The sequence below is a fragment of the Triticum urartu genome, chromosome 5A (assembly GCF_056163025.1).
Source record: "Triticum urartu cultivar PI428250 chromosome 5A, HENAU_Tu73, whole genome shotgun sequence".
Taxonomy (NCBI): domain Eukaryota; kingdom Viridiplantae; phylum Streptophyta; class Magnoliopsida; order Poales; family Poaceae; genus Triticum; species Triticum urartu.
Window position 1 is genome coordinate 98180505 of NC_141877.1, and position 27555 is coordinate 98208059.

A 27555-nucleotide genomic window follows, 5' to 3' on the forward strand; every position below is an offset into this window, starting at 1 on the left:
AGTGCTTTGGAAACTGCTAAGCTTATCTGGGATAGGCTGTCCAAGGTGAATGAAGGAGTCTCAACACAGCGTGACTCTCGAGCTGATGTTCTTCACAATCTCTTCAACCGCTTCAAAAGACTCGACAATGAAAATGTTCAACAAACCTTCGATCGCCTCACTGACATCTCAAATGAGCTTCAAGCACTTGGTGCCACTGACATCACCGACCATGAGGTGGTGAAGAAATTGCTGAGATCGCTTGATTCCTCATTTGACACTCTGGCATTGATGATACAAGAACGTGCTGATTACAAGTCACTTGATCCCGCTAATATCCTCGAAAGGCTAAATACTCATGAGTTACAGCTTGCTGAGAAGAGAGATCTCTATGGTTCGAGCTATGGCAGATCACGTGCCCTGAAGGCCAAGGCAGTGTCTGAATCTGAAGATGAAGATTCTGGTAGCATCCTTGGTGATCCTGAAGAACTGAGCCATGATCTAGCACTGCTCGTGAAGAAATTCCAGAAGTTCTCAAGATGTGGTCGCTTTGGAAAATCCTCAAGGAGCAATGATTCCTCATCTAGTGACTACAAGAAGAGGCTTTGTCAAAAATGCAAGAAACCTGGACACTACATTCAAGATTGTCCTCAGTGGGAAAAGGAATCAAAGAAGAAGAAATACAAGGATTACAGTTCTGATGATGCGAAGAAAAAGAAGAAATCCTCAAAATCTTCATCATCAAAATCCTCAAAGTCTTCATCTTACAAGAAGAGCAACTCCAAGAAGGCTCGGCCGTTCATTGGCAAGGAAATGGACCCTGAGGCTGAATCTGAGGAACATGAGGAAGAGGAGGCATCTGAGGAGTCTGAGTCTGGTGTGGCGAGCCTGGCTCTCGCTACTGCTTTCGTCAGCAAGTCCATCTTCAACTCCGAAGAAAATGGCTTCACCAACATGGCTGATGGAAATAATGATGACTACACGCCCACCTATTGCTTCATGGAAAAAGGTGCCAAGGTACTCAAATACCCCTCCTCTGAATCAAGTGAGAATGAATCTAATGAAAACCTCAAACCCAACTACTCCAAACTTGCTAAGATTGTTGTAAAACAACAAAAGGCTTTTGAAAAAGTTCAAAACATGCTAGACAAAAGTGATGATATGTTGGGTGAAGAAATGGATCGCACTAAAACCTTGACTGAAAATCTTCAGAGACTTCAGTCTAGGTTTGACAACCTTCAAGGTCATCATAACACTCTCTTATCTGATCATGAGAAGCTTTCATATGAATTTCTTCAAAGAAACCAAGATCTTGAAAAGCTAAGAGTGAGTTATGAAGATCTTCAGAAGGAGCGCGTGAAAGTGCGTTATATCGACTAGAGGGGGGTGAATAGGCGATTTTTATGAAAGTCTTCAAAACATGGAAGTTATGAAGACAAACGATAGAAATAAACCTATTACCCTGCAGCGGAAGGTAGACTACACTAGGCAAGCCATAGTCAAGTATTCAATAGAGTGAAAGCACAATGACTAATAGCAGCAATGTAGTAAGGATCAGGTAGGAAGATATTGTGAAGACACACAGAACACGCAGTCACTCAGTGAAGACAAAAGATAGTGCGAACATACAATGACTTCACAAGGAGTAACAGTAAGTAAAGGGAATGGAAGATGAAACCAGTGACTCGCTGAAGACAATGATTTGTTGGACCAGTTCCAGTTGCTGTGACAATTGTACATCTGGTTAGGGCGGCTAGGTATTTAAACCTTAGGACACACAGTCCCGAACACCCAGTCCTGAACAGGCAGCTCAGGACACCCAGTCCTCTCCGTATTCCCCTTGAGCTAAGGTCACACAGACCTCGCCCAATCACTCTGGTAAGTCTTCAAGGTAGACTCCCAAACCTTCACAGACTTCGTTCACCGGCAATCCACAATGTCTCTTGGATGCTCAGAACGCAACGCCTAACCGGCTGGAGGATGCACAGTCCTCAAGTGTAATAAGTCTTCAGATCACACAGACAAGAAGACTTAAGTGATGCCTAATTCTCTTTGGCTCTGGGTGGTTAGGGCTTTATCCTCGCAAGGAATTATCTCTCAAAGGCTTCGAGGTGGGTTGCTCTCAAATGACAAAAGCCGTACTCTGAATCTGAGCAGCCAACCGTTTATGGTTGTAGGGGGTGGGCTATTTATAGCCACTTGGCAACCCGACCTAATTTGTCCGAAATGACCCTGGGTCACTAAGGAACTGACACATGTTCCAACGGTCAGATTTCAAACTCACACGGCAACTTTACTTGGGCTTCAAGCAAAGCTGACTTGCCCGACTCTGGACAAGATTCGCTCTCGAAGTCTTCACTCGAAGACATAGGTTTTGTTTAAGCATCACTTCAGTCATTTTGACTGGTTCTCTTGGACCCCACTTAACAGTACGGTGGTTCCTATGACTCAACACAGAAGAAAGAGAACTACAAAATATCTAAGTCTTCGAGCTCCATAGGCTTCATGTGGTGTCTTCTCTTGTCATAGTCTTCAATGTGAATATCTTCATATACCACCTTTGACTTCAATGTCTTCATACATTTTTAGGGGTCATCTCTGGTAGGAAAACTGAATCAATGAGGGGCTTCTACCTGTGTTATCCTGCAATTCTCACAAACACATTAGTCCCTCAACTAGGTTTGTCGTCAATACTCCAAAACCAACTAGGGGTGGCACTAGATGCACTTACAATCTCCCCCTTTTTGGTGATTGATGACAAACTAGTTGAAGTTTTCAACGGGGAATATAATCTGTGAAATTGTAAAGGATAAGGAATTGTCTTCATAAGTTACAAGGGCTCCCCTTGAAGATGTGCATATAAGTAATTTGCTTTTGGAATGGAAATGCACATGGAAGGTTGTACTTGTGGAGATCCACTTCAACTTATGATGACAATCCACTATGCATGTGAAAGTATATGAAGATAATGACATGCATAATGGAAAATGGACGTCTGCAGAATGATCTAAGTGCGGAATTTATCGTCGCACATGCGGAATTTATCATCGCAACACAAGGTGGCAGATAAGTAGCAGACGACCATCGAGTTTAAGTGTTACAACCCAAAGAACCAAATGTAGCAAAACGAGAGTTGTAAGCATGAAGCAAAATATAAAGCACCCGCCCATATGGACCCGCTTGAAGACTATCAACCTCATATGCTTCTCCCCCTTTTGTCAGTAAGGACCAAAAAGGTTTGAAGACATAGAGCATCTACTCGTTCCCATGAGGAGTAGGTGAAGCAGCAGGGTCGTTGGTGGTGTTTGGCGGTGCTGAAGAGCTTGGAGCAGAGTCGAAGTGTGCTGAAGGAGGTGGCGGTGAAGTAGCATCGTCTTCATCCTCGATCACTCTGGCATTCACAGTTGCAACAGAGGAAGAGAACTCAGAGTCTTCAAGGGATGGAGTTCGTCGCAGCACTGCCCTTCGAGGAGGTGTGGAGTCAAACTTCAATCGCTCAGTGAAGCCATCCTCTTGAAGATCATCTTCAGAACACATCAGTGTCAGCCCTTTCCATGTGCGGCGAGAAGTTTCATGGGCAACAAAAGCATTCTTGGTGCCAAGATTGCGAATGCGATTAAAATCCACCAAGAGGCTTTGCATTTGATGCTTCAGCCAGTCATGATGCCTATCCTGTTTCTGATGAAGAGCCACAAGAATCTCTCGGTCACTGAGAACACGAGTGCACTTCTTGGGTCGTGGAGCAGTTGTACTGTCAGTGGCTTCAGTGAGAGCAGGATGCGGTGCACGTCTAGTGCCAGCCAAAGGATACACACGAGCAACTGCTTCAACTCCTTCAATGTTCTGGGAAAAACTCTGATGCTCTGCATTCTGAAGACTTAGGGGTTCCTTGGCAGGCTCAGGATAGATGACTTCAATCGACATATCCACATCGGGTAGAAAAATCAGATGATTGCGAGCAGATGGCTGATATGAGATAGTGGAGTGAAGTTTGATCAGCCGCATGACCCATGGGGCGTAGAACTTCAAGCCAAACAGATCAGAGCCTGATGTAGCAAGTTGGCGAATGAAGAAGTCCTGTGCATTGAAGCATTTTCCATGAATAATATAGAAGACCAAAGTCTTCATTGCACCTTCAAGCTTGGCATGTGGAGAGTGCCCTTTGATGGGCCAGAGAGTTCGCCTTATGATGTGATAAATAGTCCTTGGCAGATACTCTAGGTCTTCAACAAAGAACTCTTTGGGATATGCAGCATCTTGGGGTAATGGCTTCATCATACTGAGCATCTGACTCATGTTAGGTTCAGGCTTCTGAAAGATGCTCTCCACAGCTTCACTGTGAAGTTGACAGCCAGATTCGTAGAGATCTCCGGGAGTGGGCAGACCAGTGAGCTCAATGATGTCAAAGGCTTTGGCTTCGTGATGAACGTTTCCTGTCATCCACTCCAGGACCCAAGTCTTCGAATCTCTGTTATACCCACGGATGTGAAGTGTGGCATAGAATTGGAGCAGGAACTCTTCATTCCAATGCTCTTGGTCAGTGACGAATGGCAGTAATCCAACTTCTTTGAAGCAATCCAGAGCTTCTTCCAGACAGGGCAGACCAGCTATAGCTTCAATGTCAAGACGCTTGTGGGGGAAGATGCGACCTTGATTGTATAGAATGTAGGAGTAATAGCTTCGCTGCGGATAGCTCCAGAACCGATCAGATGATATCCTTTCCCTTGAGTAGGGGTTCCTGGAGCTATTGAAGAATGTGTTGTCTGCTCTGAAGCCATTGATATTGAAGGATCCAGGTGCTGATGTAGGACCTGGGAACCTGGGCAATCTTGGGATTGGCTTCTGTACTTGAGGCCTGTGTTCAACATGATAGTCGAACTGGGGACCGGCAGCAGGTGCAGGAACAGAAGCAATGGGATCAGTGGCTTCGCTGACTTCTGATGCTTTTGTTGGGGAGGGCTCCACATTAGCTTCAGCCATGACAGTGTCAGTGGCTTCATTGGTGGTGGTGGTGGCAGCCTCAAGATTTTCAACCTCCACTTGACGAGCTGGAGGGTCGGTCACAATCATGTTCTCCTCGAGAACTGCTTCTTGGTGGGATAGGGGAGTAGCAGCTTGTGGGACTTCTTCTTCATCGGCTAATGCAGCTGGAATGTCTTCAGCAGTTTCAGCTTCAGACACAGAGACTGGAGGCCTAGGTCCTTTGCGAAGCCTGCGCAACGCAGGCGACGCCTGTTTAGTTGGAGTTGGCTGGGCCTCAAAGTCTTCTTCCTCTTGTGGGCGATCAGCCCATGAAGCATCCTGAGCGATTGGCGTCAGAGGACGACCAATGCTGATGAGTTCGCTGTTCTCGAGCTGAGGAAGGACTGCACCATCTTCTACATGGTCATGTTGACCAATGTCTTCAGCAGCGATGGGATCAGCTGCTGGAAAGTCTTCAGCTTCATGAGCCTCTGTGAAAGCAGGCTCATGGATTGTCAGTTGGTGTTCAGCGTCAGGACGAACCATGGAAATGGGTTCAACTATCAAAGGCTCTGTGGGAGCAGCCCGATCTTTCTTGGTCTTCCTCTTCTTCTTGGAGGGGGCAATAGGAGAGGCTTCAGGATGTTTCCTCTTCCTGGCTTCAGCCTCAGCAGTCCTCATCTTCTTGAGCTCTGAAGTGGTTGACCGGCTTTTTGGCTTCGAGCCAGTCATTCTAGTTGGGAAGACAATGGGATCTGCTTCCTGCCTTGGTGTGTCAGGTTCAGCCGTAGCGGGCTTCTTCATCTTCTTTGCTGCCATCCTGGGGTCGATGCCAGGACGCCCAAGGGCCTTGCGCTTCTCAGCCTCATTGTAGGCCTGCACACATTTGTCAGCCAGAACCTTCATGCGCTCACGAGAACCTTGAGCTTCTGCACGTTTCTTGAGAAAGGCTTCCTTGAGCTCGTGCAGCATAATCTTGAAGTTCTTCACCTCTTGCACGCTGAGCTTGGCCATATGCTTCTTGAACTGAGCCTTTTCATAGTCAATCTTTTGCTTCAGTTCAACAATGCGTTGGGCGATAGCTAACTCTGAAGCAATGGCGCCATGGAAGGCGACACTGAGGCCAATGGGTAGTTGCAGATCTTCGAAGCTAATGTTTGGCATGTCAAACCATTCACCAATGAAGTTGTGGATGATTGTTACATCAAAGAGAGGCAGATCATTGAAGATTTCTGCTTCTTCTTTGCTCTTGATGAGTTGCTCAAGAGCGTCATCTGCAAGATCTTCATCACTTGACAGATCAATGGCATCATTGCGCAGAATGGTAGCAGCTGTTAGCTCTTGGCCAGTGTGTGGCAGAGGCATCTTAACCTTATGGGGCTTGGAGATGCGTGACAAATCTTCAAACTACACACTGTCTTCAGGAGGTGCAGTTGCCAGTGGCTTCGCTCGTGAGAGTTTTGGAGCAGAGGCAGGCTTTGAAGCTTTTGGCTGCTTCTTTGGCTTCGGTGCTGCAGGCGCTTCATCTGATTCAGCGACATCTGCAGGCTCATTCACGGCTGTCCCTTGAACCAAGATATGGGTGATGAGACCTTCAAGGTTGTAGAAAGGACCGACGACATTGGGTTCTGCATCACGTGTGCCGTCAGCCCTTGGAGCAAAAGGACCAGGGTTGAAGTCTAGTCCCAATGTCTTCTTGTTCTGCTTTGCTGAGTTCTGGGCAAAATGGAAGTTGAGCTTGAACAGAATGTCGTCACGACACCATAGCAGGGACGATGGGTCAGCATCCGCAGGTTGTGGTCCACGGACCATGCAGGGATAGAAGCCTTGTTCAATAGCTTCATCTCTGGTCCTGGGTTGAAGATTTTTGTAGAGGATGTCTCCCCATGGTCGCTTGATGGCATTCTTTTCAGCATATTCCTTGGTCACAAATTTGTACTTGAACCACTGTTCTGCCCAATAGCGTCGAATCCATTGGATTCGTGTCTTGCGCTGATTGTAATCCTCTTCAGGATCTGTCTTGTACAGCTCTGAGAGGTCATCGGGTAGATCTCTTGATGTTTCTTCTCGACGCTTTCTGCCACCCTTCCTTGCTGATTTTTCTGAAGCCATGAACCTTAATCTGAAAGGCTTCAATACATTCAGAGGCTTCAAAGGTTTTCGCTTGCTGGACAAACAGGAACTGGCTTCGGGAGAATTTATGTGATGCTGTAAGAATTCTGCAAATGAATGCAGACTATGAGAACCAAAGGATTCTCCCACAGACATGTACCTGTGACAGCATTAAGGTGCGAGGGAAGGGGAAGAGGTCATATGCATTCTCAGAAGATTTTGAAGATAAATCAGTTTAGAAGACATTGACCTCATTGTGCGAAGACATTCACTCATAGATAAGGAGTTGGTTCCAGATTTGTACGAATCCACAGATCAGTACAAGTGAGGAACCTAACTACTTTGTGAAGCATAAGTGAATATACTAGGCATGTTATGAGATGCAGTATGAGAGAGATCTAACTTGTGTGAATAGAAACTGCTTGTGGTAGAAAGTGACATAGCCATAGGATCAACGGTGCCGTAAAAAGGAAGTTTTATTTACCACACTAAGAGTGGAAGATGAGGCCGAGCAGTTCGATCTTCCGTGCCCTAACTTGGCGACGGAGGACACCTACGGTGACGGCGGAGAGGACGATGTCCACGGTCGGCGTGAAGACGGCGTCGGAGAGGTTGCGGCAGCGAAGCGCTTCATCGCCGGCGTCGTCGAGGGCTAGCGGTGGCACTAGGGTTCGTGCGAGAGTGGAAGAAGAGATAATGACCGTCGTGAAGTGTGTATTTATAGGTACAGGGGCGGCACTGCGCTATTACGCAGGGGCCCCTGGTGATTCGCATCTGAGGAACACGTGGCCATCATGCAGAATTTTGGGGTTTGTTCCACGTCCCACGCACGCCTGGATTGTCGGGTGGTCGTTCCTACTTCTCTGGGTTTCATGTGGAGGAATGAGCATTGAAAGTGGACTTAAGGTTTGTCTTTGTATCTTCTGCTGACAAGGACGCAGAGAAGACATTCGACAGTTTCAATAGAATGCATATGATTTGGAGAGATAGAGTTCGAGATAGATAGCATAGAGAGGTTAGGGTCCGATCACATTCACTTAGTTCAAAAGATTCAACAAGAAGACATAGCTATAAGTGAATGCTGTAGAGGACAGAACACTAGTATATATATATATAATCAACATAGTGAAGATAATCATGAAGACATGTTGAGATTGAAGCCAAACCAAATGTGAAGACATAGCAAGGTAACGCCATGAGTGAAACACTTCAAAATAGAACATTTGGTGGTGGCGTTACCCACCGTATAGGAAGTATTAGACCCAGACACGGCGCACAATTATCGTGGCGCTCCGAAGTCAAATTCCACATTAATGTATTCACACTTAGAATGTATGTCTTCATTGATTGAAGATATACTTTACTTCGTGTGTTGCACATGTAAGTCATCAATATGCATAAGGGTTAGGATGTGTGCCTGATGTAGACTTGCGATAAACTTTGTCACCAGCATAATCAGCATCCGAGAATCCAACCAGATCAAACTCTGAGCCCTTTGGATACCATAATCCTAGAGTTGGGGTGTGAGCCAAATATCGAAGAATTCGCTTCACAGCTAAGTGATGCGACTCCTTTGGTGCCGCTTGAAATCGAGCAGACATGCAAACACTAAGCATAATATCTGGCCTAGATGCACATAGATAAAGTAAAGAACCAATCATGGAGTGGTATACCTTTTGATCGAACTCTTTACCATTGTCGTTAGGACCCAGATGATGCTTGGCTGGCATTGGCGTCGTGAAGCCTTTGCAGTCTTGCATACCGAACTTCTTCAAACAATCATTGAGATACTTCTCTTAAGATATGAAGATGCCGTTGCGTTGCTGTCATATTTGAAGATCGAGAAAGAACTTCAGCTCTCCCATCATAGACATTTGATATTGCTCTTGCATCATATATCCAAACTCTTCACTATACTTTAGGCCCGAGGGGCTTGTTTGAGGCCATACAGTGCCTTGTTGAGCTTGTATACCATGTCAGGATGTTTTGGATCTTCAAAGCCAGGAGGTTGTGCAACATACACTTCTTCTTCAATCTTGCCATTGAGGAAGGCGCTCTTCACATCCATTTGATAAAGAAGTATGTTGTGATGATTTGCATAGGCCAGCAGTATGCGTATGGCTTCAAGTCTAGCCACAGGAGAAAATGTTTCATCGAAGTCAATGCCTTCCACTTGAGTATATCCTTGAGCAACGAGACGAGCTTTGTTTCTGACAACTTGACCATGCTCATCTTGCTTGTTGCGGTATATCCATTTGGTGCCTATTATGTTGTGCTTCCGAGGATCGGAACGCTTGACCAGTTCCCATACATTATTCAGCTCAAACTGTTGAAGCTCGTCTTGCATAGCTTGAATCCATTCAGGTTCCATGAAGGCTTCTTCAACTTTCTTGGGTTCTGTTATTGAGATGAATGCGAAGTGCCCACAGAAATTTCCTAGCTGAGTTGCCCTTGAACGAGTGAGTGGACCGGGTGCATTGATGCTATCAATTATTCTTTCAATCTGCACTTCATTGGCAACGCGAGGATGTACAGGGCGATGATTTTGCTCTTGCTGATCATTGTCGTTGTTAGAAGGAATGTCTTCAGGCTGAGCATTGTCTTCATGTTGATCAGGTGCTGAGATGACAAGTTCTCCTTCAGGATGAGCTTCAGAAGGTATAATTTCTCCAGTTCCCATTAGCTTGATTGATTCACTGGATGGAACTTCATCTAGCACATTTGGCAGTTGCTCTCTTTGTGAACCATTGGTCGCATCGAACCGCACATCCACTGTTTCAACCACTTTGTAATGAAAGAGATTGAAGACTCTGTAGGAGTGCGAATCCTTTCCATATCCAAGCATAAAACCCTCATGTGCTTTTGGTGCAAACTTTGAGGTGTGATGTGGGTCCTTGATCCAGCACCTGGCGCCAAATACTCTGAACTAACTGACATTTGGCTTCTTGCCAGTAATGTGATTTGTACACCCACTATCAATAATCCATTCTGAAGATGCTGGTGTCGTACCCTACAGTGCAGTTAGGGGGATAGGCTTCACGAAGAGCATTGTGAAGCAAAAACATTTGATGAACCAGTGGGTTATGAAAGCTTAGATCCAGATTAGGACTAATAGGGAGAGTAGCAAGCGATTCAGGAATGAAGTACATAGTAAGACCATTCGGGCATTTGATCTTGCACCCTACAAGATGTTTAAGCTCCCCAGCAATAGCGTCAGACGATTTTGGTTTTCTGCTGGAGACCTTTCCCTGCAAAAGAGAGTTAAGCTTTCTTAGCCACCCACATCTTCAAGGGTGGCTTAGAAGCAATAAGTCTAAGTGCAGCATCTGAGAACTTTGGCTTTGGAGCCCTAGCAAACAGTCTTGCAGGCGGACAATAGTACTCATAAGAATAAGCAGAAGAGTTCTTGGTCTTATGAACATGGCGGTTTGATGAACCGCTCTCATATTCATATGCCTGAGTATGGTTTCCCTGCAAAACATTTGCGTTAGTGCGACTCAGGTGAGTCCTCTGTCTGTATGAAACCTTTGGACCGTATGAAGCCTTTGGTCTGAGGTTTGTCTTCTTCACGTGAGGTGTCATGATGACATTCACAGGAAGATTCTCCAGACACCTTTTCGGAACCCAGATCTTCTTCATAGGCGGTCCATTCCTGCAGTTAGTACCAATGTACCTGGCAAACACTTCACCATTCTGATTCTTAAACAGTTTATAGTTTGCATCAAGGGATTCATCAATGATAATGGGGTTAGCACAAGTGAAGCCAGATAGATTGGATGGATCTACTGAAGGTTCCTTTGCAGCAACCCACGTGGTTTTGGGGTACTACTCAGGTTTCCAGTAAGAGCCATCAGCATTCATTTTTCTTACCAACCCAACACCCTCTTTCCTCGGGTTTCAGTTCAGAATCTGCTTTTTGAGGACATCACATAGTGTCTGATGCCCTTTAAGACTTTTGTACATCCTTGTTTCAAGCAATGTCTTCAACCTAGCATTCTCATCAGCAATAGCAGTGGTATCCTCAGCAGAGGGGTTAGTTACCACATCAACAGTTGAAGATATTGCAACAGTAGTAGCAGTAGAACATTCAGCAACAGAAGTAGCATTATCATGCTCAATGCATTTAAGACATGGTGGTTCAAATCCTTCCTGAGCGGAACTGATCTGTTTGGCGCGAAGTGACTCGTTTTCCTTTTGAAGATCTTCATGAGCCGCTCTCAATTTCTCAAGATCTTGCTTCCTTTGAAGATAATCATAGGAAAGCTTTTCATGAGTTGTTGAGAGAGTTTCATGACGACTTTCAAGTTCCTCATACTTAACGTGAAGATCTTTTATGTCTTCAATTAAGGATTCAGATCGAGTCACTTCAGCACCTAACAAATCATCGCTTCTGTCTAACAGTTTCTGAATATGATCCATAGCTTTCTGTTGTTCAGTTGCAATTTTAGCAAGTGTTTTGTAGCTGGGTTTTGAACCACAATCAGAGTCATCGTCACTAGATGTTTGATAGTGAGTAGTGCGTGTGTTTACCTTGGCACCGCGTGCCACGAAGCAGTAGGTAGAAGTGGAGTAGTCCTTGTCATTTGCATCGGTGTCGGTGATGAAGTCATTGTCTTCAGTGTTGAAGATGGACTTGGCAACGTATGCTGTAGCCAGACTTGCAACGCCTGAATCGGACTCCTCCTCAGACTCCACCTCCGCCTCCTCAGAAGCGGACTCCTCCTCTGAATCCATTTCCTTGCCAACAAACGCACGTGCCTTGCCAGATGAGCTCTTCTTGTGTGATGAAGACTTTGAGGAAGACTTGGAAGAAGACTTTGAGTATTTCTTCTTCTTCTTGTCGTCAGAGTCATATTCCTTGCTCTTCTTCTTCTTTTTGTTCTCATTGTCTCACTGTGGACACTCAGAGATGAAGTGGCCAGGTTTCTTGCACTTGTGACATGTTTTCTTCTTGTAGTCGTGAGCAGAAGCTTCATCATTCCTTGAGCTTGATCGGGAAGACTTTCTGAAACCTTTCTTCTTGGTGAATTTTTGGAACTTCTTCACAAGCATAGCAAGTTCCCTTCCATTGTCTTCAGGATCATCCGAACTGCTGTCAGATTCTTCTTCAGATGAGGAGACAGTTTTTTCCTTCAAGGCACAAGTTCGCCCATAGTTTGGACCGTAGATATCTCTTTTCTCAGAAAGCTGAAACTCATGTGTGTTGAGCCTCTCAAGTATGTCAGACGGATCGAGTGTCTTGAAATCAGGACGTTCTTGAATCATCAGGGCTAGGGTGTCAAACGAACTATCAAGTGATCTCAGTAGTGTCTTGACGACTTCATGTTTGGTGATCTCAGTAGCGCCGAGGGCTTGAAGCTCATTTGTGATGTCAGTGAGTCGGTCAAATGTGAGCTGGACATTCTCATTGTCGTTTCGCTTGAAGCGGTTGAAGAGGTTGCGAAGGACACCGATTCTCTGATCTCTCTGGGTTGAGATGCCTTCATTGACCTTGGAGAGTCAGTCCCAGACTAGCTTAGATGTTTCCAAAGCACTCACACGGCCATACTGTCCTTTGGTCAGATGACCACGGATGATATTCTTGGCAGTAGAGTCCAGTTGAACGAACTTCTTGACATCAGCAGCAGTGACACCTTCTCCAGCCTTGGGAACGCTGTTCTTGACGACATACCATAGGTCGACGTCAATGGCTTCAAGATGCATGCGCATCTTATTCTTCCAGTAGGGATATTCAGTTCCATCGAAGACGGGGCACACAGCGGAGACTTTAATTATCCCTGCAGTCGACATAGCTAAAACTCCAGGTGGTTAAACCGAATCACACAGAACAAGGGAGCACCTTGCTCTGATACCAATTGAAAGTGCGTTATATCGACTAGAGGGGGGGTGAATACGAGATTTTTATGAAAGTCTTGAAAACATGGAAGTTATGAAGACAAACGATAGAAATAAACCTATTACCCTGCAGCGGAAGGTAGACTACACTAGGCAAGCCATAGTCAAGTATTCAATAGAGTGAAAGCACAATGACTAATAGCAGCAATGTAGTAAGGATCAGGTAGGAAGATATTGTGAAGCCACACAGAACACGCAGTCACTCAGTGAAGACAAAAGATAGTGCGAACATACAATGACTTCACAAGGAGTAACAATAAGTAAAGGGAAGGGAAGATGAAACCAGTGACTCGCTGAAGACAATGATTTGTTGGACCGGTTCCAATTGCTGTGACAACTGTACATCTGGTTAGGGCGGCTAGGTATTTAAACCTTAGGACACTCAGTCCAGGACACCCAGTCCTGAACACGCAGCTCAGGACACCCAGTCCTCTCCGTATTCCCCTTGAGCTAAGGTCACACAAACCTCGCCCAATCACTCTGGTAAGTCTTCAAGGTAGACTCCCAAACCTTCACAGACTTCGTTCACCGGCAATCCACAATGTCTCTTGGATGCTCAGAACGCGACGCCTAACCGGCTGGAGGATGCACAGTCCTCAAGTGTAATAAGTCTTCAGATCACACAGACAAGAAGACTTAAGTGATGCCTAATTCTCTTTGGCTCTGGGTGGTTAGGGCTTTATCCTTGCAAGGAATTCTCTCTCAAAGGCTTCGAGGTGGGTTGCTCTCAAACGACAAAAGCCGTACTCTGAATCTGAGCAGCCAACCGTTTATGGTTGTAGGGGGTGGGCTATTTATAGCCACTTGGCAACCCGACCTGATTTGTCCGAAATGACCCTGGGTCACTAAGGAACTGACACGTGTTCCAACAGTCAGATTTAAAACTCACACGGCAACTTTACTTGGGCTTCAAGCAAAGCTGACTTGCCCGACTCTGCACAAGATTTTCTCGCAAAGTCTTCAGTCGAAGACATAGGTTTTGTTTAAGCATCACTTCAGTCATTCTGACTGGTTCTCTTGGACCCCACTTAACAGTACGGTGGTTCCTATGACTCAACACAGAAGAAAGAGAACTACGAAAGATCTAAGTCTTCGAGCTCCATAGGCTTCATGTGGTGTCTTCTCTTGTCATAGTCTTCAATGTGAATATCTTCATATACCACCTTTGACTTCAATGTCTTCATACATTTTTAGGGGTCATCTCTGGTAGGAAAACCGAATCAATGAGGGACTTCTACCTGTGTTATCCTGCAATTCTCACAAACACATTAGTCCCTCAACTAGGTTTGTCGTCAATACTCCAAAACCAACTAGGGGTGGCACTAGATGCACTTGTAGTGCGATTCATTACTTGCTCAACAAATCAGCACTTCTCAGGAAGAATTTGTTCCTCCATCCTTGAAGTGCATTGAACATGAATCTGCTAATTCTTCACCTGAATGTTCAAATGCTTCTATTGTTACAAATTCTTCACCTGTCTCTGCTATCACTAATTCCTCATTTGAGGACATTGCTAGTATCACTGATGATGCAGGGCTGAAGGAATTGTACATGACAGGCATGTACAAAAGCCTCAAAGGGCATCAGACTCTTTGTGATGTGCTTAAAAAGCAGATCCTCAACAGGAACCCTAGGAAAGAGGGTATTTCCTTTGAGAGGAAACTCAATGCTAATGGTACATATTGGAAGCCTGAGCAGTACCCCAAAACCTCATGGGTTGCTGCAAAGGGACCTCCAGTTGATCCATCTAATTTATCTGGCTTTGCATGTGAATCTCCTTGTTCTGATGATGAGTCAATTGACTCCAACTATAAACTGTTCAAAAATCAGAATGGTGAAGTATTTGCTAGATATGTTGGCACTAACTGCAGGAACGGTCCTCCTATGAAGAAACTCTGGGTTCCCAAAAGGTGCCTTGAAAGTCTTCAGGTGAATGTCCTCAGGACACCACCTGTGAAGAATAGGAACCCTAGATTAAATTCTTCATATGGACCAAACTCCTCAAAAGGATCAAAGTCCTCATATGAATATCATCATGCTAACAACTCTGTTTCACAGGGAAGAGCTAAGGGCTATGAATATGAGCTTTATTCTTCTAATTATTATGTTCATAAGTCCTCAAAGAATTTCTCTGCTTATACATATGCTTATCCTAACCCCTCTTATGTGCAACGAAATGGGTTGGCGTCTATGCCACCTTTCTCATATGGAGCTCGCAGAGTGATGAACTCTTTGCCACCCCTTCAGATGTGGGTGGTGCAGAAAAAGAACTAATCTCTTCTGCAGGGTCAGGTGTCCAGACGTACGTAATCGTCTGAAAAATTTGCTGGAGACCTGAATGTGCCTGATAGGACACAGGCTAACCATGAAGAAATGAACATTCATTTCTCACGTCCTCATACTACTTTATCTGTTCTATTGCTTGATGAAATTGATCTGATGATTTGATGTCATATTCTTCATTAAAGAAGTATATGAGTTCGTAAGCTGCACTAATTCATCTGCAGGATGATCAACCCAAAGCCACTAAGTGGGTCCTCCATAGTGGATGTACAAATCACATGACTGGTGACAAGAATCTATTGATGGATGCTCCATTATCTCTGTCGCATCTGAAGCATATCATCTTTGCTGACAAAGGAAAAAGTTAGGTATTGGGTCTAGGTAAGGTTGCGATCACAAAGGATCGACACATGGACAAAGTCATGCTTGTTGAGTCCTTAGGATACAACCTCATGTCTGTCTCAATGCTTTGCGATCTTGATATGGTAGTTGTCTTTGGCAAGTATCGTTGTGTTGTGATCATGGAAGCTGACAATTCCAAAGTCTTCGAAGGCTTTAGGAGAGGAGACTTGTATATTGTTGATTTCTCTAGAGGACCACAACCAGCCGTGTCCCTACTTGAAAAAGCTTCAGAAGGCTGGCTCTGGCATTGACAACTTGGTCATGCAGGCATGAGGAATTTGCACACGCTTGCGAAGAAGAAGCATGTCATTGGCATTGAGAATGTCAAATTACTCAAGGATCACTTATGCAGAGCCTGTGAAGCTGGAAAGATGACCAAGGCCAAGCATCCAGCGAAGACAATCATGACTACCACTCGACCATTTGAATTGCTTCATATGGATCTTTTTGGCCCTAATCATTATTTTGCTGTTACAAATGATGCATCTCTATATGGCTTTGTTATTGTTGATGATTACTCTCGGTACACATGGGTACACATTGTTACTTACAAACATGAAGTGCAGGAAGTCTACAAATGATTTTCCTCGAGGGCTTCAACCAACTTTGGTGTGAAGATCAAGCACATCAGAAGTGAAAATGGAACTGAGTTCAAGAATTCTAGTCTTGATGACTATCTTGATGAACTTGGTATCACTCATGAGTTATCTGCTCCTTATACTCCTCAACAGAATGGCGTCGTGGAGCGCAAGAACAGAACTCTTGTTGAGATGGCTCGCACTATGCTTGATGAATACAAGATACCTCGTCATTTCTGGATTGATGCAATTGATACTTGGTGCCACATCATCAACTGAGTATATCTTCACAAATTCTTCAAAAAGACTGCCTATGAACTCCTCACTGACAAGAAACCCAATGTAAGTTATTTCAAAGTCTTCGGTGCTAAATGTTGGAATAGAGATCCTCATCACAACTCAAAATTTGCACCGAAAGCACATGAAGGTTTCATGCTTGGTTACGGGAAGGACTCACACACCTACAGAGTCTTCAACAACGTTCTTCACAAGGTTGTTGAAACTGTAGATGTGCGGTTCGATGAAACTAATGGCTCACAAAGAGAGCACCTACCTTCTGTGATAGATGAACCAGCACCTGAGGAAACTATCAAGTTCAAGGCTACTGAGGATGTCATTCCTACTGATGAATCTGTTGAAGAATTCATTCCAGAACATGAAGAACGTCGAGCTAATGCACCTGAAGAACATACTGAAGAAAATGGTGCTGAAGAAAATGCTGATCAAATTCCTCAACGACAACCAGCTCATCCTCGCATTGCAAAAGAAGTGCAAGTTGAAAAGATCATCAATGATATTAAAGCGCCAGGTCCTCTCACACGCTCAAAAGCTTCACATTTATCTAACTTTTGTGGGCACTATGCTTTTGTCTCTATCACAGAGCCCACTAAGGTAGATGAACCATTTCTGGAGCCTGAGTGGATTCAGGCCATGCAAGAAGAATTGCATCAATTCGAGCTCAACAACATCTGGGAACTGGTCAACCGTCCAGATCCTCGCAAGCACAATATCATTGGCACAAAATGGATCTGTCGCAACAAGCAAGACGAAAATGGCCTTGTGGTAAGGAATAAGGCACGGCTTGTAGCTCAATGCTACACACAGGTTGAAGGAATTGATTTCGATGAAACTTTTGCACCTGTTGCTAGACTTGAGGCTATTCACATATTACTTGCTTATGCTAACCATCATGATATCACTTTATATCAAATGGATGTGAAAAGTGCATTCCTCAATGGTAAGCTTGAGGAAGAAGTATATGTTTCTCAACCCCCAGGTTTTGAAGATCCAAAGCATCCTGACAAAGTCTTTAGACTTAATAAGGCCCTCTATGGCCTCAAGCAGGCCCCACGGGCGTGGTATGATACTTTGAAGGAATTCCTTATGAAGAAAGGCTTCAAACCCGGTTAACTCGACCCTACTCTTTTCACTAAATCTTATGATGGTGAATTGTTTGTGTGCCAAATATATGATGATGATATTATCTTTGGCTATACTGACCAACGTTATAGTGATGAATTTGCCTATATGATGAGTGAAGAATATCAAATTTCTATGATGGGAGAATTTAAATTCTTCTTAGGTCTTCAAATTCGTCAACAACGCAATGGCATATTCATATCTCGGGAGAAATATCTCAAGGATGTACTGAGGAAATTCGGCATGCAAGACTGCAAAGGCGTCAAAATCCCTATGCCCACAAATGGCCATCTATGCACTGATGAAAATGGTATTGACTTCGATCAAAAGGTACACCGCTCCATGATTGGTTCCTTATTGTACTTATGTGCATCTAGGCTGGACATTATGCTTAGTGTTTGCATGTGTGCCCGATTTCAAGCTACACCGAAGGAATCACACCATAAGGTTGTGAAGCATATTCTTCGATATCTAGCTCACACACCAACACTTGGATTATGGTACCCCAAGGGCTCGGCTTTTGATCTCATCGGATATCAGACTCTGACTATGCTGGTGATCGTGTGGACCGCAAGTCAACATCTGGTACATGTCATTTCCTCGGACGATCTTTGGTCTGTTGGTCCTCGAAGAAACAAAACTGCGTATCACTATCTACTGCTGAAGCTGAGTACATTGCCCCTGGTTCTTGCTATGCTCAATTGCTGTGGATGAAGCAAACTCTCAAGGACTACGACGTCAACATGAAGAATGTGCCTCTCTTCTATGACAATGAGAGTGCCATCAAGATTGCTCACAACCCAGTTCAGCACTCGAAGACAAAGCACATTCAGATTCGTCATCATTTTCTTCATGATCATGTGTTGAAGGGCGACATTTCTATTGAGCATGTGAAGACTGAAGAATAGCTAGCCGATATCTTCACAAAGCCCTTAGATGAGAAGAGATTTAGCAAGTTGCGGTGTGAGCTAAATATCTTAGAATCTTCGAATGTTCTTTGAAAAGGACACTCATCCTAACACTTATGCAAAATTGATGACTTATATGTGCAACACATGAAGAAACGTTTCTCTTCAATCAATGAAGAATAACACTCTAAGTGTGAAGAAATTAATGAAGAATTTGATTCTCAAAACCCTACGACAATTGTACGCGGTGTCTGAAATCATCATTCTTATACGGTGGGTCACGCCACCACCAAAAGTTGAAATTCCTCGGTTCTTCAAATTCTTCAACTTTGCATTGTCTTCACTATTTCCGTCGTTTTTCTTCATTGGCTATATATATATGAGTTTATGTCCTCTACAACATTCACTTATGGCTATTTGTTCAAGTTGTTTTTTTGCTAAGTGAATGTGATCGGACCCTTCTCCCCTCTATGCTATACTCAACCCAATCTGTTCACAAATTCTTCATGTGCGTTCTATTTGAAACTCGTTCAAAATCTTCACTGTGTCCTTGTCAGCTGAAGAAATTGCGAACGGAACATTAAAACCTATCCTATCTAAATTTTCGGCTTTGCCGCTCAAACCGTTCCGCATCCCATGATATACTTATCTATTCACCAACGATCTAACACGATCTCCACTTCTCAGTACGTGGGTGACACATGTCATGCGAATGAGAAGGGTCAGGGGCACGTTCATCCAAATTCTTCGGGCGAACAGTTTTTCACCGTGGCTATAAATACCCCCTCTCCCCTTCCTCACTTCCTTTACTCCGCTCGACCTCCTTCTCCATCTCGATCTTCTCAAACCCTAGCGCCACCGCTACTTCATCGTCGCGCGGTGAGGAAGAGCTTCACTGCCTCGACCTCGTCGCCGCCGTACTCGCGCCGGCCGCGGAAATCTTCACTCCTCCGCTTCCTCCGCCGAGTTAGGGCGTGGAAGATCTGCACAGACGAACTTCACTTCTCCACCTCACAGTTCGTCATGTTCTTTGTTCAGGGTAATTAAAAGATACTTTTAGTGCCCTTTGTGATTCAAATGATTATCTACAAAATCTTCAAAGGTGTTTTTCTTCAAATCTTCACACACTAGAACACCTCACATGTCATCTATTCTTGATCCGTTTCTCTAAGCTATGTTTTTCTTCAAGATTCCTCAAATGTGTGGATTTTCGATCTATACATATCTGGAACCTAAGACAAAGAACGCTTAGTGAAATTCTTCAAGACTTATCTGGTCAAATTCCTCAAACTTGTTCTTTTTACAAAATCTTCTGAGAACGCATATGACATCTCCAAATTCCTCGCAACTATACTCTGTTCACGGGTACTCATGTCCGCTGCTGAATCACTAGGTTCTCATCAACTTAACTCATTTGCAACGTTCCTCGAAGAAAATTTGCATACTTCTTCAGAAAATTCGATTGTTCAAATTCCTCAACTAAAGAAAATGGCTGATGGTAAGAAGCCACAGAAGGAGGAAAGAAGCCAGAGGTCAACACAGCATTTGAAATCCCTGATGACATCTATGCTGGGTACTGCACACCTCCTGAGGAAGATAAAGATTAGCGCAAGGTGCGCATTCAGAAGATAGAGAGGAGATGGGATAGAGAGTGGAGGGAGTACAAATATGTTACTCTCAAATACATGAAGAAATTCGCTGTTACCCCTCCATGCTCAAGACCTCCATTGGCACCTGGCCAAGAAGCGGATCCCACCAGCGTCAAGCGGGGTGAGGACTTTCCTGAAGAATGGGCCAAGCGCCAGGCCAAGTTGGCCAAACAAGAAAAAGAAGCAGTGAGGAAATTCAATGAAGACTCTACTGCTGCTGCCACTGAGGCCTCTTTCAAGCCGAAGAAATCTATGGCAAAGAAGCCTGCACGTAAGCCAAGTGCTTCACCTTCAGTGCCCTCAAGGCCAAGTTCCTTAGCAATGCCCTCACGGCCAGAATCTTCAAAGCCCTCAAGGCCAATTCCTCATGCTGCTCCTGCTCCTCCAAAATCCTCAGCTCCTCCAAAGTACTCAGCTGCTCCGACAAAGTCCTCTGCCCCTGTGCATCTTGCCACATGCCAAAGGACTACATGCATCTCTATTGCCTCAGGAGCTTCAGCTAGTTCCTCGGCTGCACCCATTTCTTCAACGGGACCCTCTCTGCTGAATACAAAGGCCACTGCTGGACGAGGTCCTCGCCCTAGTCCTCAGAAGAAGCAGGTCGCCTTCCAAGTGCCGTCTGAAGAAGACGAAGCTGATGATGAAGAACTTGTTGAGATCATCAGAGATAGGCAAGTTAGGGCCGCTAGAGCCAAAGGCACAAATGTGCCACTGCTTTTGGATCCAAGGTTGATCCTCGACTATATTGCTCTCTGGCACAAGGACCCAAACACTCCTATGCCTAATTTCAAGTTGTCTCCTGGCCAAAGTCACATGCTGACCCATTTCATCCAAGAAGAAAAATGGAAATATGAGAAGGCTAGGCAGATCAAGAAAGCGCAATATAAGGAGAAATTTCTAAAGAACAACATTGTCTCTATGACAACTGATGAACTTGTAAAAATCCAGTCTGAAATCAAAACCCTCAGTGATGACTTCAAAGCCTACTATGCTGATTGGCAAGGAGCCAAGGTCAGGTTTGTTAAACTGATTGAGAAATTCACCTCAAATGTTGCAGCTCCATCGCAACAGGAAATTCCTCAGGCTGAAGCATCTGCTCAGCCAACTGAAGAACATGCCAGGACCGCTGATGACTTTTAGGCTGCTGAAGAAAATGTGAGTTCCAGGGCTGATGACTGCATTCCAGCCGCTGAAGAAATTGCCAGGGCATCCACTAGTGGTGCGCCTGAAGAAAATGAAGAAGTCAGGGCAACTACATCAGTTGTACCTGAAGAAAATCAACCAGATTCCTCTGCTCCTCCTGTGCCTACACCAACTCCGATCCCTCCATCTGCATCAGATGTGAAGAAGACCAAGGCTGCAGAGTGGGCAGCTGTGAAGAAAAGGAAAGCATCAGCTACTTCAGATTCTTCAGCTCTGAAGAAAATGAAGTCTATGACAAGTTCGTTCACAAATCCCATTGATGCTGTTCCGATCTCAACCATGCCATCAAAGGACCTTGTCCCTTTTGATGAAGAATATGTGATCCCTAGCGGATCTGATGAAGAAAATCCTTCTGCTGCTTCGTCAGAGCAGATGGATGAAGAAATTGAAGCGGATCAAATCCCTTTAACACCAGTTGTTTCCTCGCCTATGCCTCAGTTCACAGCTGAACAGGCTGGCGTTGAACAAATGGAAGATGAAGATGTGGACATTGGCTGTACCACACCTGTGCTAAGTGATGAATTTTGGGAAAGTCAGCATCCAAACTCTCCACTGTTCACAGCTTTACAACAAATACCTTAGTCCTCTGCACCAACTGTTCAAATGGGCTCTAAAGAAACTCACCCCACTTCGTCTGTACGTGAAGAAATTCTAGCCACTAGTGCTGAAGAAACTGCTGCTGCTGAACATCTGAAGACGCAGACTGCCACTGAAGAGGAACCAGAAATTCCTCAGCCTGAAGAACCTGAGATTGCGATTCCTGAGGTTGTGATGCAACTCACTGACACTCCTCTACCCAAGCCAAAGGATCCATTCTCCAGGAAGCAAAAATTCAAGGCTGATGATTTCTTCGGCGATCACGTATTCTTCACAGACTACAACCCCTATGACTCTGCTCGCATTAGGAAAAGGCGTTTCTGGACTGCCAGCCAGGCTAATTTCTATTCCTCAGTGCTGTTCAACAAAGACAAAATCTTCTAACATGAGCACATTCCTCACGTGGATATGGAATCTCTGTCGTGCTTCGTGCCAGTCCTCAGTGTTCTTCATGACGCTGGACTGTTAAATTTCTGCACTGACATCTGTGATTGGAATGAAGAACTCATTCTTCAATTTTATGCTACGGTGCACATCACAGGAGATTATGAAGATGTGAATTCATGGGTGCTGGACTGGATGTCTGAAACACTCACTACACGGCACCAGCTACTGAATTGCTTCGTGATTTACCACTCAGTCCTCCCCTTGAAGCTGCTCGTTGCATATACAGTGAACCTGAGCTTACAAATCACTACATGCAAGTTCTGATGAAGCCTTTGAAGCCAGGTCAGGCCCCACGAACCAAATTCCTCATGAAGGAATTACTATATTTGCCTCGGACTGTCTATCGCATTCTGACGAGGACAGTGAGTCCCATCAAAGGCCACGACTCATCTGATGAGGAAATAGTTGGCATCATGAAGAATCTGCTATTCAGCATCATACATAGCATTCCTATCAACTATCATGATTTCTTCATGAGGAATCTGGCAAATGCTGCACTTTATCCGTTTGAGTTGAAACCTTATGCACCTTGGATTATGAGATTCCTCAGAACAAGGTCTTCACTCAACTACAAGGCTGATTTTCAGAATCACCTTAGCTATCTGCCCCCGATTGAAGTCCTCAAGCAGGCTTTTGCTTCAAATGATGAAAAGGGCAAGGCTCCTGCTATCATTGATGAAGGCATTCGTCCATTGGATGGTCAGTTTCGCAAAGCTGCATCTTATTCCACCAATGATGACTCTGCCACACATGACTCTGCTGCAAATGCACCCAAGTCTACTCCTCAAGCCACTGCTCCTCATGTGATGACTGACAGTGAGCTTCTACTTAGTCTTCACCAGAAGGTGGATCAAAACCATAAATGGGTTAAGCGTCAGTTTGGTTCATTTCTTCACAACATGGCTGCTACACACAATGAAGTGAAGAAAAACCATTACTACCTCCATGAAGTTTTCGGTCGCACCTGGGCCATTCTGTCACATCTTTATGGTGAAGAAGATCTCAAGGAAATGGGTCTGAATGAATATTTTGACTGGTCTACACCTCCATCGAAGAAATACAAGAAGGTCAAGGTTCCTCCTTTGGTGTCCAGATCCTATTCCTCATCGCGCGACACCGACGAGCATGAAGACTTGGACGACACTGCAGCAGGCCCTTCCATGACAAACAACCCCAACAACGCTGGTGCTCCTTCATCAACTTGATATTCTTCAGGGGCGTTAGTCCTCATTTTCGATCCTTTTGGTCATTAGATGACAAAGGGGGAGAATTTTGAGTTAGTCTTCAAGCGGGTCTGTCTATATGGGCGTTTTTTTGCTAAGTTACAACTCTCGTTCTTCTGAAACTTTATTGGATCAAGTTGTAAACTTAAACCCGATGGTGCTCTGATGTGTTTGATGTGTTTTTTTGCATGCTTATTCCTCATATATGTTAATGCACGCATGCTGAATTACATCAGCCACCATATTTCATCATGCATTTCAAATTCCTCATTATGATATGTCAAATGCGTGTATGAATTACAAGATATAGGGGGAGATCTCCATGATTCAACTCTTCAAGTGTGCAATGCTTCAAAAGCAAATTCCTCATCATGCACATCTTCAGGGGGAGTTCTTCTATATCTTGCAATCAAATTCCTCAGTATCAGTATTTACACTTCATATGTTTATCCTCATTGAAAACTTAACATATATTGTCATCAATCACCAAAAAGAGGGAGACTGTAAGTGCATCTAGTGCCCCTTAGTGATTTTGGTGTACTGAAGACTTATAGGTTAAGGGACTAATGTGTTTTTGAGTGTACACAAGTCTATAATTCTATGAGAAGTTTGATATTTACAGAGAAAGTTGATCCCTAAAAATGAAGTTCTTTGACTGAAGACTTTGGATTTCTGAAGACTTTCTGAAGACTTTCAAAGTGAAGAAATTGGTGCAATCCTGAAGACTTGGTATTCATTCGAGGAACATGAAGCGTGAAGACTTTTTGTTTTCGTAGTTTCATTTTCTCTTTCTTGAGTCGTAGGAAACACCGTACTGTTAAAGGGGGTCGAGGAAATGCTCAGGAAAAATTTCAATGTGATGCTCAACTCAAAATCCTACTCCTGCCAATCCCTTCGAGCGAAGCCATTGGAAATCTCATATAGTTCAGTCATATTCTTCACTGACAGAGACGAAGTTCTTCTGGTCTCTGAGGAATTTTTTCTGACTGAGGAGTTAGGAATTCTCCAGTGCGGATTACCTACACAGTGAGGAACATGATAGCCTTGAGGAATTTGATACTCAAATTTCCGACCGTTGTTGTGCTATGCGCCAGCTGTCCCAAAATATCTACCCACCTAACAGTCATATCATTGAAGGGCATTTATGTCTTATCATGTCGGGCTGCTCCCTAGGCTATAAATAGCCGCCCCTACAACCACTAGCTGGCTGGCTGCTCCGAGAAAAACTGACACTTGTCATTTGAGAGCATCCCATCCCCCGAGGACTTTGAGCGAAATCATCAAGTGAGGAAAACCCAAACCCAAACACCTACAAACCCCAAGTGATTAAGCATCACTGAAGAGATTGATCCTGCATGGATCCGACGCTTGTTACCTTTGAAGATGTGCTTCTTCCAGACGGTTAGGCGTCAAGGTCTAGAGAATCCAAGAGGAATTGTGGATCACCGAGTGACCAAGTTTGTGAAGGTTCGGAAGTCACCTGAAGACTTACCACGAGTGATTGGGCGAGGTCTGTGTGACCTTAGCTCAAGGAGAATACGGTGAGGACTGTGTGTCCTCAGGTTTAAATACCTAGCCGCTCCAACCAGACGTACAACTGAGACAACAGTTGGAACTGGTCTACCAAATCATTGTCTTCACCAAGATCACTGGTTCTATTTCCTCAACTCTTTCATTTCCTCATAACTGTGTTGAGTGATTGTTTGTATATTTGTTTGAAGACTTTGACTGAAGACTTTCTCAATTTCCTTAGTTCAATTTCTTCAGTCTGTTTGTCTTCATCCTGTGTTATCCTGTGTTTACGCTTCCTGTACTCTGTGCTTGTCTTCATTTCATCATGGTGACTATGCTTGTGCTCTGTTATCTTTACTTTTGAGTACTTATTCCGCTGCTAGTAGTTCTTTGCTAAGGAGTTTCCTCACCTGCAAATTCCTCAGTGAAGAATTCATAAAAATCGCCTATTCACCCCCCTCTAGTCGATATAACGCACTTTCAGAGCTTCGTCAGCACAACGGCATGATGAAGGTGATGATGAATCTACCGATGCAGGGCTTCGCCTAAGTACTGCAATGATATGATCGAGGTGGATTATGGTGGAGGGGGCACCGCACACGGCTAAGAGATCAATGTCTGTTGTGTGTTCTAGGGTGCCCCCCTGCCCCCGTATATAAAGGAGTAAGGGGGAGGCCGGCCGGCTGGCCTTGGGGCGTTCCAAGGAGGGGGAGGAGTCCTCCTCCTAGTAGGAGTAGGACTCCCCCATTCCTAGTCCAACTAGGAGGGAGGGGGGAGGAAGGAGAGGGAGAGAGGGAGGGAAAGAGGGGGCGCCGCCCCCCTTCCTTGTCCAATTCGGACTCCCAAGGGGGGGGGGCAGCCCTATGGTCCCTCCTCTTTCTCTCACAAGGCCCATGTTGACCCATTAGTTCCCCCGGGGGTTACGATAACCCCCCGACACTCCTATAATTATCCGGTGACCCCCGGAACTCATCCGGTGTTCGAATATAGTCATTCAATATATAAATCTTTATGTCTCGACCATTTCGAGACTCCTCGTCATGTCCGTGATCACATCCGGGACTCCGAACTATATTCGATATATCAAAACACATATAATACTGATCGTCACCGAACGTTAAGCGTGCGGACCCTACAGGTTCGAGAACTATGTAGACATGACTGAGACACGTTTCCGGTTAATAACCAATAGCAGAACCTGGATGTTCATATTGGCTCCAACATATTCTACGAAGATCTTTATCAGTCAAACCGCATAACAACATACGTTGTTCCCTTTGTCATCGGTATGTTACTTGCCCGAGATTCTATCGTCGGTATCTCAATACCTAGTTCAATCTCGTTACCGGCAAGTCTCTTTACTCGTTCTGTAATGCAACATCCCGTAACTAACTCATTAGTCACATTGCTTGCAAGGCTTATAGTGATGTGCATTACCGAGTCGGCCCAGAGATACCTCTCCGATACACGGAGTGAAAAATACTAATCTCAATCTATTCCAACTCAACAAACACCATCGGAGACTCCTATAGAGCATCTTTATAGTCACCCAGTTACGTTGTGACGTTTGATAGCACACTAAGTGTTCCTCCGGTATTCTGGAGTTGCATAATCTCATAGTAGGAACATGTATAAGTTATGAAGAAAGCAATAGCAACAAACTAAACAATCATTGTGCTAAGCTAACGGACGGGTCAAGTCAATCACATCATTCTCTAATGATGTGTTCCCGTTAATCAAATGACAACTCTTTGTACATGGCTAGGAAACTTAACCATATTTTATTAATGAGCTAGTCAAGTAGAGGTATACTAGTGACACTAAGTTTGTCTATGTATTCACACATGTACTAAGTTTCCGGTTAATATAATTCTAGCATGAACAATAAACATTTATCATGATATAAGGAAATATAAATAACAACTTTATTATTGCCTCTAGGGCATATTTCCTTCAGTCTCCCACTTGCACTAGTGTCAATAATCTAGTTCACATTGTCATGTGATTTCACACCAATAGTTCACATCTTTATGTCATTAGTTCACATCTTTATGTGACTAATAATCAAAGGGTTTACTAGAGTCAAATCTAGTTCACATCGCTATGTGATTGATACCCAAAGAGTGATCATGTTTTGCTTGTGAGAGAAGTTTAGTCTATGGGTCTGCAACATTCAGATCCGTATGTATTTCGCAAATTTCTATGTCTACAATACTCTGCTCGAAGCTACTCTAGCTAATTGCTCCCACTTTCAATATGTATCCGGATCGAGACTTAGAGTCATCTAGATCGATGTAAAAAGCTTGCATCAACGTAACTCTTTACGGTGAACTCTTTTATCATCTCCATAACCGAGAAATATTTAGTCCTCTAAGGATAATTTTGA

General features: G+C 44.3%; 1 protein-coding gene across 1 annotated transcript in view; it reads left to right on the forward strand.

The window, feature by feature from the left end:
• The first annotated feature begins 270 nt into the window (after positions 1-270).
• LOC147970456 (uncharacterized) overlaps positions 271-27555 on the forward strand; it is a 61843-nt gene continuing 34558 nt past the window's right edge. The window contains exon 1 of the mRNA XM_087523444.1: positions 271-1083. Within this exon, the coding sequence (XP_087379570.1) occupies positions 271-1083 (813 nt within the window). The remainder of the gene's footprint in view (positions 1084-27555) is intronic.